This window comes from Lepisosteus platostomus, chromosome 22, assembly GCF_059453375.1.
Source record: "Lepisosteus platostomus isolate fLepPlt1 chromosome 22, fLepPlt1.hap1, whole genome shotgun sequence".
NCBI lineage: Eukaryota > Metazoa > Chordata > Actinopteri > Semionotiformes > Lepisosteidae > Lepisosteus > Lepisosteus platostomus.
The window spans coordinates 14,086,603-14,099,558 of record NC_142632.1 but is presented as its reverse complement, the minus strand read 5'-3'; the positions used below and the strand labels follow the sequence as shown (position 1 = coordinate 14,099,558).

General features: G+C 36.8%; 1 protein-coding gene across 9 annotated transcripts in view; it reads right to left on the bottom strand.

The window, feature by feature from the left end:
• Nucleotides 1-12,956, bottom strand: part of specc1 (sperm antigen with calponin homology and coiled-coil domains 1) — an 86,736-nt gene that overhangs the window by 57,987 nt on the left and 15,793 nt on the right. For 8 of the 9 annotated variants that reach the window (XM_088616034.1, XM_088616035.1, XM_088616037.1 and 5 more), the window contains 2 exons: nucleotides 9,054-9,230; nucleotides 8,377-8,512 (listed from right to left, as the gene is read on the bottom strand). In XM_088616034.1, the coding sequence (XP_088472160.1) occupies nucleotides 8,377-8,512; nucleotides 9,054-9,197 (280 nt within the window). In that variant the 5' untranslated portion in view covers nucleotides 9,198-9,230. Of the gene's footprint in view, nucleotides 1-8,376; nucleotides 8,513-9,053; nucleotides 9,231-11,713; nucleotides 11,817-12,956 lie in introns of those variants that run through there. The other variant, XM_088616040.1, reaches the window with a different exon arrangement.

Sequence of the window (12,956 nt, the reverse complement as noted above, 5' to 3'; positions counted from 1 at the left end):
AGGTGGGATGGAATGAAAAGCAACATTTGTGTGGGTTACCAGCACTGTCTAAACCCTGGCGAAAGATGTTTCTTAAGGGTTAAAGTTAATGTTGGACATGCAAAATGTGTTATAAAAAGCAATTTCTTCCTTATTAATTCAGCTTATCATTTCGGTACAAAATTGTGCTTTTTAATGGATATTTCAGATTGGTTTGGCTTCCGCTAAATTGTAAAATGCTTTCCAGGCAATTTAACTAAAAAAAAAACGCAAAAATCTCAGAGTCCATTTATTGAAACTCTAAAAGCCATGTGTCAGACTCACTATCCTTCAAGCACCAGAAAGGGTCACCTTGGAGGTTCTTAGATTATATAGGTGCACTGGTTAAGTCAGCCTTCAGAATGTCATAATGTCAGAAAGGAACTAAGGATGCAGCAGACTCTGGTACTAGCAGTTCTGGATTTACATAGTAGATGGGTTCCTGAAAGGTACAACATAACTCAGGTTTGTCAATTAAAAACCTATTTCCCATAAGAAGGAATGTACTGTACTCTAAACAGGGGAGAAGCAGAGCTCCCATCAGGGGTTGAACCCTAAAATAAAAACAATTACACATTTCCTCATTCATGTAAGATGAACTGTATGTAGTTTTACTAATAGTTCTCAATTCCATGTAAAATGTGAAGGACAGGGCTGTTGTTAGCTGTGAATAGTGAACAGTATGAAACCGCAGGAGTCGTGTTCCCAGAGGTATATGAACTGCAGTTATTTTCAGTCTCTCAGTGAGCCTTTTCAAAGCCATGTATTTTTAAGTCAAAATACAAGTTATTCTTTCCCTATTTAGAAAGGAAATCTGTAACTGGTTATTAATAATCAAACGTTTTATAATTTTATTTATTGAATGTTAAGGATGTTAATTTAAAGTAAGTTTAAAAATAAATGCAGTATTTACAATTTCTTTGCATTGAATTTTGTCTTTAATATTTTTTAAACACTAGTGGAGTTTTTAGTATGTATAATAAGTAGTATATATTCTTGAGGCATGTTAAACCAAAAATGTACAAGTGTGCAGAAATATAGAACTACCTGTATTTAAAACATTTCTATCCTTCAACCAGCTCACACAAGAACCCAGAATAAGCCTTTCTGAAAAACCCTTCTAATAGAAATAGCTCTATATTGAATGGTTTATGACCTTTCAAATAATGAAAACCTTGTGATATGCTCTAGGTTCTGCAACGCATCAATTAACATATACCATGCATGTGAAAGCCTCAGGTGGGCGAAATGGAAGCACAAAACGTTTACAAGGTCTGACAGCTGAAACAAGGACATGGAATAAAGTTTGACTTTTCTTGACATATTTTAAAGTAACTCACCCAAAACTGAAACCTAATCATTTCACTACATCTGGAGAGTGTCGCATTTCTTTGGATTTTTAATACTTTTATGCAAAGATGCCAAAACAATTTATTGTCAGTTATGGACAAGCCTTCCACCTCAATGTTGAAATCAGACTAATCTCTAAACATTGGATTATGGATTATTTCAACAAGTTTTAGTCAATAGGTGCTGAGATTGTCCTGCTTAAAAAGAGTTGGAGATGAAAGCATACATCTTCATCTTTACAAAGAAATCATGGAATGGGTCCCATGCGACTCAAGTCTTTTTTTTTATAATTGTACATAAATTATAAGTGACAGAGAGAGCAAAATATTTACTAGTTCAAATAGTATAATATTACAAACACAGCCATTTTAATATACAGTTAGATCTTAATTGCTGAAAATCTCCCAGTAGGTAACAAACTGTGGTATTTTTAGAGAAGGATCTGTTTGTTCTGAAGCAGGCGGCACTGTCTTTTCTTGGCTCACTGAGAATATTCTTCAGCAAAAGCTTTATTTAAATATTGATGAAGATTTGAATAAATCATCTTTGAGTGGCTGTACTTTAACCCCTTGGCTCGCAGTGTGATTCGTGCGGTCTTTAACTGGCATGTTGAATAGCTTCTGATGACCCAAATAAAATGAATGTAGAACATTAATAATCTTGCCTCAATATAGTTCCATCATATTTAACAGACATTAAGGATCATTCATCATAAGAAGTCTTTTCTACATAATTGGTTAGTTTCTTTGGTGATCAAAGCTAGCAAGATCTATTTTTCTATTTCCATGTATATGATATCTTCCCCCACATCATGAGTGGGTAGCTTATATGATAATTATTTTTAAAAAAGCATCATATAATGGCATGTAAGAATGCACTAAGCCATACAAACAAGTTCATTTAAATCGTGATCAAAATCACAAAACTAATGTTCTTATGTTGTATTCAGCTTACAGTAGTACCTACAGAGTAATTAAACAACACGTCAATCCAATAAAGACCTTCTTCAAAACTTAGAAGCCTCATAAACCCTCGGTCAGCCATAAATGGCATCAAGTATTTCTAAAACAAAATCATTAAGTTGTGATTCCCACTCCCTGGCCATGTAAAAAGAGAAAAGCTGCTGAGGTGAATTTTAAACAGTCAAATTACTGCTACTTTTTGATAGTTCCAAATACGAGGTCTCTAGTGATATCAGAGATTCTGTTTGAAATAACTTATGAAGGATTTTACAAGATGCTAAATTCCATGCTCAGCTCTGTGTGGAGAGAATTTTTTATGCACACCACACTTAACGAGAGGCTAAAACATTCACTGACCTCTGCACATGCTCTATAACCTGACAGAAATTTGATGCACTTCAGATGAATTAAGTGGTATTACTAGCTGCTTCAGTAATGACATAGTTGGAAAAACTATTAAACAAATGCCTTTCACTTTACTGACTTCTTAGAAGCTCTGTGGTGGAGCTTTACTTAATGCCTTCAACAATTGCAATGCACTTCAAGTAGTACCGACAACACACAAGCTTACAATTCTAGTTGGAGTACTGCAGGCTCCACCCTTCAAGAAAGACACAAGTGTTAAGAGTGGTGACTGAACTGAATCAGCTGCCCTGTGGAATGAAAAGCTCTGACACATACCGGGGTGAGGAGCTGTAACATGCTATTAACATAACAATGATTTAATGCCACGTAGACAAGAGGCATTTTTATTGCACTATCGCAACATGTTTTTGAAGGCCCATGAGACAAACTTGTCTACTTTTTTAAAATTGACATTGCTCAGAAAATGGATGGAAAATTGACTCCCTCCCTCCACCTCCCATTTCTGATGTGCCTTAAAAATAATAAAAAGCACTTGGTTTAAAGGTTCTAGGGGTGATGCTCTCGCTATTCCAGTGATACATGTTTTGTTGTTATGTTTGAATCTGTTTGCAAACTCTAATACGCTAAAACTAAGACTTTTTTCTTTGGTAGACCTTTCTAAAGGCTTTTCTCATCCCATTCATTTTGAATGATCAGTTTTACTACAAGCTGTTTTTCAAGAACACGTGTTTCTAATAGGAATTTACTTTCATTCAGCATGTGTTAAAAATTATACAGTAATTTTTCAAAATGTTTTCTGTGCTATACCAATCTTGTGTGATCATCACTTGTTCATAATGCACTTATATTTAAGCTTCTGATATACTGTTGTTTTGATATTTTCATTTGATTTCACATTTTGTACTTTTTGTTCACGTTGCATGGCGACATCCAGGCACATTAATGTCTAATAAACGTGTGTGTAGACTACAGCAAACCATGTGGGAAAATAAACAACTATCCTGCCTTTGCTTCCTTAATATTTACTATTTAATCATAGTACACACAGATGTGGTGTCAGCTAATTATTTCCATCTCCTGGATTTTAAACTCAGAGGTGTAGGAAAGTAATGGATAATAATAAGAAGGATTTAAACTCTCATACTATGAAGCAAAGTTCACTGACTTGACAATGCAATGTCTGTCTGTAGCACAAGTGAATCCATACTGCTCTTACCGGCAGAGGAATCCTACTCCGTTGGGCCCCTGAACAAGGCCCTTAACCCTAATGGCTCCAAGGGCGCCGTACAAATGGCTGACCCTGCGCTCTGACCCCCAGCTTCTCTCTCCCCGCCTGTGTTTCTCATGGAGAGAAAGCTGGGTGTGCAAGAAGACAAATTCCTAATGCAAGAAATTGTACAGTATATGGCTAATAAAGTGATCTTATCTTATCTAAATGTATGCCAACTCTTAATAAGATTTTTTCTTATACCACCCTATGTTAAGACATTGCAAGCAGACTAGGTCCTTTTGAATGATAAATCACAGATTCACATTACACAGTCTAGACCCTGTGATTCCAATAGCATGGAAGCATTTAAGAGCTGTCAGTTAATATGTCCAACTATACATTGACTAAATGAAATACCCGATCTAATTCCATCTCATCTCTCTAGACACCAACAACTGCCCATACCATATCTCAAACCAAATATTTAACAGTTAACTTCACCTAACTGCAAAATAAAAACACTGTAAAATCATAAGCCTAATTAAAGACTTAATTACATTAATTAAACAATTAAACAACTTGGCTACAACAAAACCCAGCAGCAGCTATGGCTCCCCAGGAATGGAGCCTTTTTGGTTCAATAATTTTTCTGCAGTGCTGTCAAGCCTTTTTGACCGCTGGACTCTGAAGTCTCCACACAGACTGTTTTGATTAACAACTTGTTAAAAAAAGCTTTCACTGATGGACGAAAAAGCAGTACTGTTTTACAGCCATGCTGTACATATACTGGGAGAGACATCTTCAATGATAATCAAGAAAAGGGCTGAGTACTTCAGGAATCATGGAGCATGAAATTCTAGAGTTTGGGTTTGCACCTTTTCATGGTTTTGTAAGAGTAAACAAATGCCTGTCTTTTGTATTTCAACTTATTGTTGTTCTCATGTGAGATGCAATGTTTATTTATCATAAACACACGAAAGCTTTACCATTTCTTTCCAGAGTATAATCTAACTATAATCAGACATTCATTCAAAAAAGATCAAGGTCTAACATGTCTGTTTTTCATAAGCAGGCCCTTTTTACAACCGACTGCAGTCATTTTTTGACTCTACACCAAAGTAAAGGTTGAGATAACATCGCCAAACTGCACTCTTGATTTTGTGGATGAATTCCCATTCCCTTGTGGTTTCAAACTGACAAAACTTCATTGACGGGAATTTTAGTACTCTACTAAAATTAGATTTGTATGGTGTTGTTGAAATTCAATAATTTATTGAAATGTTTATGATATGGTGGGTGTATTTCTGATGGGAGGAATTTGAGCTAAATCTAATTCTGTAAAATCATACGGAGTGTTGAGTGATGAACCCTCTCATATGAATTATGAACACTTCCAAACAAGGCCTCCTGAATCCGATTGCTAATTGGATAAGAGCTTTTCAACTGCCCCAGAAAGTACCCAGTGTTGTGCGTTAAGTTAAAGGAAGTTGAAGTGTTCTTCCCAAGTGTCTACTTAGTATATAAAATCAATTTGTTTCGCCTTTCTCAAATAGCCTTTTTAGAAAACTTGGTGCGCTACCAAGATTCAATGAAACACTGAAGTCTCCACACTGTAAAAGCAAATAGTCTGATTAGCGACAGAACAAAAGATTCAGCGACTGTGATTTGTTTTGAAGCTCAGCAGTCATACTGTATAACACTTTTATTGATTAGACTTTCTTGAAATCTGACAATGTACACATCTAAAGAGAAAGATGATTTTCTTTGCAGAACAAAATCCTTTTCACTGACTGATCAAAGGACACTTGAATCAGCAACTGCAAAGGATACTTGAAAAAACAAAACCTTTAATAAATAAATGCAATGTAAAGATAGTGAAAAAATACATTCTAATTCCTTTTAATCTGTAATTATGATAGGTTAACAAACACAACCTTTGTGAAATAATCAGATCTTTGTGCCCTGTTTACAATTGAGAAAATCACAATTATAGAAACAGGCAAAATTAGTCTCTCTCCCTACAATCTGAAAGTTTCTTAAAATGAAGCATAACAATTCCATTATCATCTCCACCCGTCTACTGGAATTTGAAGCCAATCCCTTTTTAAGGTATTTATCTCTTTCCTGAATATCATGACATTTAATGTTACTAATACAGGAATCCACAGGAATATAGCCAACAGGTTCCTAATGACAAATCAGCCACTGATTTTAAAGAGCACAAGAAAGCCAAGTGTGTAGGCAATGACTTATATTAAGCACTAGGGCTCGAATTCCCAAGGCCTTAGGAACAACTGTGATGGCTGGCAGTACTTTAAGGAGTGTCTAAAAGATATATTGTATTCTAAGAGCTGAGTCCTTATGAACGTGCTTGATTTAGGGCCTCATGGTAAATATAACAGCACATATGTATTAGGTTAGGTTAAGGTTTACCTTAGTAAATGAAATACTTTTCTTAAATGCAGTAAAGGCAATGTATTTAAAAGTTAGTTAAATTAACCTACAGTAGGAAGCATCATGGTTTTGTAAGAAGATGTTGATCTGAAAAAGTCTTGTTGGATCGGCCAATATCTAAGCATACTTGTGGTAAATCTTTCAAGTCTGTTCAAATTAAGCTCTGGAAGAACATATTCATAGGTTTTCCATTGTTTCATTTTGACTCAGGGGTCAAAAGCCATGGACTTGGTACACTGATTGAGAGCAGACTGAACACTGTCTTTTTAGAAACAGTGCTGAACTAGTTCACCACTGTATTAGTGGCTTTCAGAACAATTTTTTCCATAACCTCACTGAAAGTGGCCTGTTGTTGAACCATGAAGGTCAGTCACATTCGGGGTCATTATATTTGATAATTGCTAGTGTGTGCACTGGAAGGACACTAAATTAGAGAGCGCTGCTTAAACACAGACAGCTAACAGACATCTGCTCAGAAAAACCTAAAGAATTAAAACACATTAAATTGTTTATCTTATCAAATGTATTCTTATTGTTTCAACAAGCTAATATTTGAGAGAACTACAATCTACAATAAAATGTCAAGTGCTACTGCTGTGTTTAAAACACACCATAATGGCAGAGCACTGTCATCTATTTCTAATCAAAAATGCTTTTGGGAATAGTGAAGCCAGTGATTTAGTCTTACATGAGAAGCAAGATCAACTATATTTTGATATCTGGTGTACAGTTTCAATAACAATTTTTAGATACCCACATGCAAATCAGAAACAGCAGGTTGATAAAAATGTTACTTCATGTAAAATTAAAAAAATTTCGCACTCATTTTTAAATTAAAGCTACAGTTTCTGAGCATAGAAACAAGACCAATAATGCAAGCAAACGTTCAAAATTGAGCTTTTTTTTTAGAAATCTCTGTTAATGCAGCAAGTCTGTATTTCCTTTTAATGTTCAGGTCTTTAAGGTAAACACACACACCTCATGGAAGAACAACTGTTTTAAGAGAAGCTATAAACCACTTATGTGGAACAAAGCACAATTATTAAAGTGTGATTCCTTGCCAAGGTAAATGGTACAAACAATCCATTTTAAAATTCAAATAAGCCCATTCACTTTATTTACCTCACTTGAGCAAAGAAACACATTTTGCAGATGTGCTGAAGCAGAAGAGATTTGCTTAAAGCCCTGAATGTAAATAAACCAGCGTCTCAGCTGTACAATATTCTCTTATTAGTATTCACAGCAGAGAGGAGCTCTTGAATAGCAGGAGGAGGTGTGGTGTTGGGTACACAATTCCTCCTTCTTTGGGACAGACAGATGGAGACAGGAGGGTGTGTAACTACTGTACTTCAGTAGATTGCAGTAGATTGCATAACAGAGTAACACGTACTTGTCGACTAAACCTAAAATGGGATTCATCAGCAGGTGCAGATGAAATTCCTACTTCACCTGTAACTAGGAAAGCTTACAAACAAAAGGAGACCAATCGGCCCAACTAGCCCACACAGATCATGTCATAGCTGAATTACAGAGAACGGATCCACCAATAGTGCTCTTTCATATCATTTATGAAGGAGTTGGAGTGATGAACTGTGGCCCCCTAGTGGCTCTTTGTAAAACTGTCACACTTAACAGCACTTTCAGTCCTTCATAGTAGATAATCAGGAAAAACATCTGTATCTGTGTTTTGGACTTACTATTACTACTAGAATTTGATATTCATTATTCTTATAAACACTAGAAAATATCTTGTTCCATGACATCACATACAAACATAGAATAACTATTCCAAAAAAACGGCCTATCTACTGTTAAGCAGGTAGAATTCAGAAATTCCTTCAGATCTGGTGTAGGAATCGTTATTTGTTTTACCGTTTTAATGCATTAAATTCCTATATTCAAATGCCCTAGCAGTGAAAGGTCATAGCCCTCCAGCTGAATGTTTAAAAGGTGACGTGAGAACGCGTCAAAAATGAGGACCTTTGCCTCGTGAAAAGCATCAGCTCCCTGGCCTACCCGTCAAGCTGCGCGGCCTGGCATCGGCCAGCTCCGAGATCGCCCCCGTGGTGACCGTCTTCTTCAGCCGCGACGCCCCGGGCCCGGCGCTGGGGCCCGGCTTCGCGAGGGCGTCGTCGCTGCTCGCCCTCTTCAGCTGTCACACACACGTCAGGACAATTCAGGACCCCAGGCAATTTGATACAGCCAAGAAGAATCAGGCCTTTACTTTTACTTCATTTGACAGCAATGTTCAGTGCATTTTAATTAGCTACATAACTACTTAAAGACAACTAGCTACAGATGGCTATGATTTTAAATTGCTGAGGGATTAAGAGAAAACAGTGAAAAGACAAGGGGAAAAAGCTATTACTTCTTTGCTAGTAAACATCAAAAATACAATTTGTTGCACAGATATATCATGAGACTGAGGTAATATGACATCAGTAAAACTAAGGCAAAATGTTTTCAACCTTGTTCTGTGCATTTCATGTTGTACATAAATAGAACTTTTAAAAATACTGATTTTAAAAGCCATGCGGACAACAGCTTCTTTAATTAGCGGCGATCAAACCCCAGCTCTTCCACATCCCCTCTTCATCGCTTGTAGGCCATCCTCCTAGCTTTTTCTCCTGAGCAAGACAGTTGCAGTCTGTTAATTACTCATCTGGCCTCTTGCCGTAAGGGACAGTGCTTACCCTGCTGAGGCGGGGGTCTGCAGACAGCGAGGTGGACGATTTGGAAGGCTTTATGCTGACAGCGGAGGAGGTGGCCATCTTGCCTCTCTCTGGCCCAGGGACACCAGGTCTGGGACTCGCCGACTTCACTGCCCCTTTCATCATGCCTCTGATGTCTTGTTGCTCAGTCTGCTCAATCTGAAAGGTGAAAGAGCAGCCCATCATGAAGGCAAACATTTAGCACAGGCAATAACTGTACAGATCTCTTCTTAATTTTGAGATGACAAAAACACATTTACTTTGCAGGTGCACTTTTTCAGATTCTGATGTTTGTGACATACGTGGTTTTTGTACATTATCACACACCACAATGAACCTAATCTTACAGCAAAACAGTTCACATTATTCATACTGCTGTTGCCCCATCAGAAAAAAAAAACTTCAAATAATAAAAAGTTGATCACAAAAAAAGAAGAACTGAAGCTGCTGTTGGCATGGCTTCCCAAACATAAAAATGTGTCCAAGTCTCAAAGCAATAAGGTAAAACCATCAGCTTGGCTGACACACATCCTGTAACAAAATGTTAAACAAACAACTGTGGAATTACACTGGTAGCGGTGCTCTCAGCGGGCCTGGGGCATTGTCGAAATAGCACTCTCAGCTAACACACTCAAGACTATGCTGTTTAAGGAGATGATCTTCTAAAAGGTGTCAGAAATGTAAAATTAATCTGTAAAAGAAATCATCGTACGATAAATCTGGGATCTCTATACACATGTTGATATAATCATAGAAAAAAACTTCAGTTACACTGCTAAGGGCCTGAGAACAATACTGCATGGGATAGACACACATTTTACACCCAAATTAAATATCTGTCTGGAGCCTCCTTTCTGTATCATTTACAGAAAGTCATTTAACTGATGTTCTTCACTAAAAATTAATTTGCTGTAGTAGAAAAAAACTGGTTTTATATTTTGGTAGACAACTTTTAAACTATATGAAAAGATACTGTACATTTCTGAACAGCACTGAGTTAACAATAAGTGTCAGTGTCACCTTTGTATTGTGTACCTGCCATTTCACATACTGTAGTTGAAGAGGTCCATTTGGTGCCTGAAGATCTCTGCAATGTATTAAACTAGCAGCAATAAGGGAAAAATAATTCAGTTTAACTTCTGTAAATATGTTGTTTTATTTCAAAAGCAGAAAGACTAATTTTCATATTTTAAAAAAAATATTTTACCATGGAAAATTAGGTCCTCAGGTGATCACATGAGTAACATAAAGGCTCCATTGATGAATTATTGAAGAATTGTTCTCTGGGGTACTACAAAGCCCCCTAGATGGCATTTTGCATGCCCTGGGGACTGGTTAATTGATTTAAACAGTGTTGCATGAAAAAAAACAACAAGCATTTCATTATTTAATAGGACCCTTTTAAGATGATTAGCTGCCTGTGTGTGACCAGCGTGATCTCGGATGTATTTTGCCTTTTAAAGGTCTTGGTCGGGAAATGGAACATAATGTACACTAGAACACAAATGGAAAAACCTCTCTATTGCTGAAACCTGTCCATGACATTGACTGGTGTTGATGGATTTGGAATCACCTATCCCTAGCTGTGAACTCAAAGTAATGCAAGAAGTAAGACTCCAACAGACAAGTTACTTTTTAAAATCACTGCCATTTGGCATCATTTCATGATGATTCAATATTCTCCTTGCAGTGTTAAGCAAAAATGATAATCACAAGGAGTCTTTTACACTTAGATATATCATTTACAGGAATTACAGCCCACAAGCAAAGCCACATCCAACTTTCTATTTTGCAAAGTCAGAAAGCTCCAAACGGGATGTGATTCTCACTGATGGCGTAAACTGTACAGCAGAAGTGGAGGCAAACCAATGCCAACTCACTCAGGTCTGAACTCCCACTGTTATTCTGGAGGTGCCTTACTGGAATTCTCAACAAAGCTAGTTAAATGTGACTGTGATTAGGACATTTCTTCAAACCATCAGATGAGCAGAAAGAATGCATTAAGTGCAGGCATGTGATTAGCAGGATAACAGTTTGACTAACTAATCAATTCAAAGACCAGATTTAAAAAAAACAGCTTATTATAGTTCTGATTCCTTACTCAAAGTATGTTAATCAGTATTTTAAACATTATTTGTCCTTAATTAGGTCTGCATTTCTTCAAAAAATAAAATTCCTACTTAAAGAAGATTACTATCCAGACTGGGAACCCTAAGAAATCTTTGTATTAACTTCTCAGCTTCCATAGAAAAAATATTTTCTTGAGTTTCCAAATACAAAAGGAAGCCTACTGTAGCTTCCATATGTAATGCTAGCTTCAAGCTTTTATGCGTTTTCACAACACTTCAACAGAGATGAGGAACCGAAATTGTCACTCAATAGCAGTATTCAATACATCAGTTCATAATAGGAGTAAAACACTACAAAACTATATGCAGCTATCTGGAATTCAGTATAAACTGCACACAAATCTGACAATGCAGATTGTCACCGAGATTCTAATTTCAAATTGTCACTCATTCAAACAAATGGCTGGCAAAACCAGTATGCTTAGAATTTTGGATTGGATTTTATACAGACATCCGTTTATTATGGTATGCTTCTTAATTAATTAAACCTGGAAAATAAGGAAAAAAACTTACTTTTACTGCCCTGTGACTCTGTACGATCTGATTCCATTATATACACGCTGACCCAGATATCTGAAATAGCCCTGCCAGAGAAATTCACTCTTGTCATCATGAGGGATTGCTTTCAGTGAAATCTGGCTGCTGCTTCTCACACTGCGAACATTGACGGACAGGCACATGTGCACAACACATTGGACCTGCTTCCTGCTCCTGCTTCAAAAGCACAAGTACCAGGGGTAGGCAGGACATAGCCGGTAACATGTGTCCTATACTGTTTATTGTCAAACACCCACGTCACCCACCTGTGCAAAAACAGGCCAGTGTTGATTCAAGGAAGCCATCACGTAAGCCATGGAAAGAGCACTCAGCTTCAATAACATAAAATCATGAGTTCTGGCATCTCAGAATAAAAAAAAAAGACTACAGACAGCAGAAAGAGTTGTGGGAGAATTAAACAAGCTACTAAGTCTTGATTAAACATGCTGTTGATGCTGATTACTCTGCCTTGGCTGGATGAGATCCTAGGATCAAATACCTATTAACTACCTATCAGACTAGATGGCTGGATCAGTGGAATGTCAAAATAAATTGGAGAAACAGCAATATTGTTACTTAAAATACAAAACTGCTTGAGAATTCCAGTTACCACACCCATAAGAACTGTTTTTTTTTCCTTCTTAATTACATCGCATATGCTACATCTGAACTTGAAGCACAAAGCAAAGCAAAGATTCAAAAGTCGGTCTGTCTGGAGAGCAATTCTTCAGCAGATCTTGAAAAGAAAGATCCATGTGCAGAACAGGCCTACAGCCACAAACAAGAGATTTCATCTTCGTTTGCACAGGGTTCGGGTGTGAATAACTTCTGAGAAATAAAGCCATTTTATACATTTTTTCAATTCTGAGATTAAAAAAAAACATCTTTAATTTAATTACACAGAATAATACATCACAAACCACTGCCAGAAAAGCATGAAGTAAAAAGGACAGATTTCTAGTGGCGATATACTATACAGAATTGCGAACAAGAAGAAAGCAAGTGTTATTAAAGGAAAAGAGAATTGGGGTTTTAGTAGCTTTTAATAAAATCCATAACAATCTTTAGCAATCCACCTTCCATTATCTAAAATAAGCTCTACAGCCTATCTGAATGGAGGAAAAGTGCAAGATAATCAGGTGTCAGACGTACAATATCTATATGCCTTTTCTACAAAAAGATAAATACAGTAGGGTCTCAATCGTTGTGAGGGTTCGGC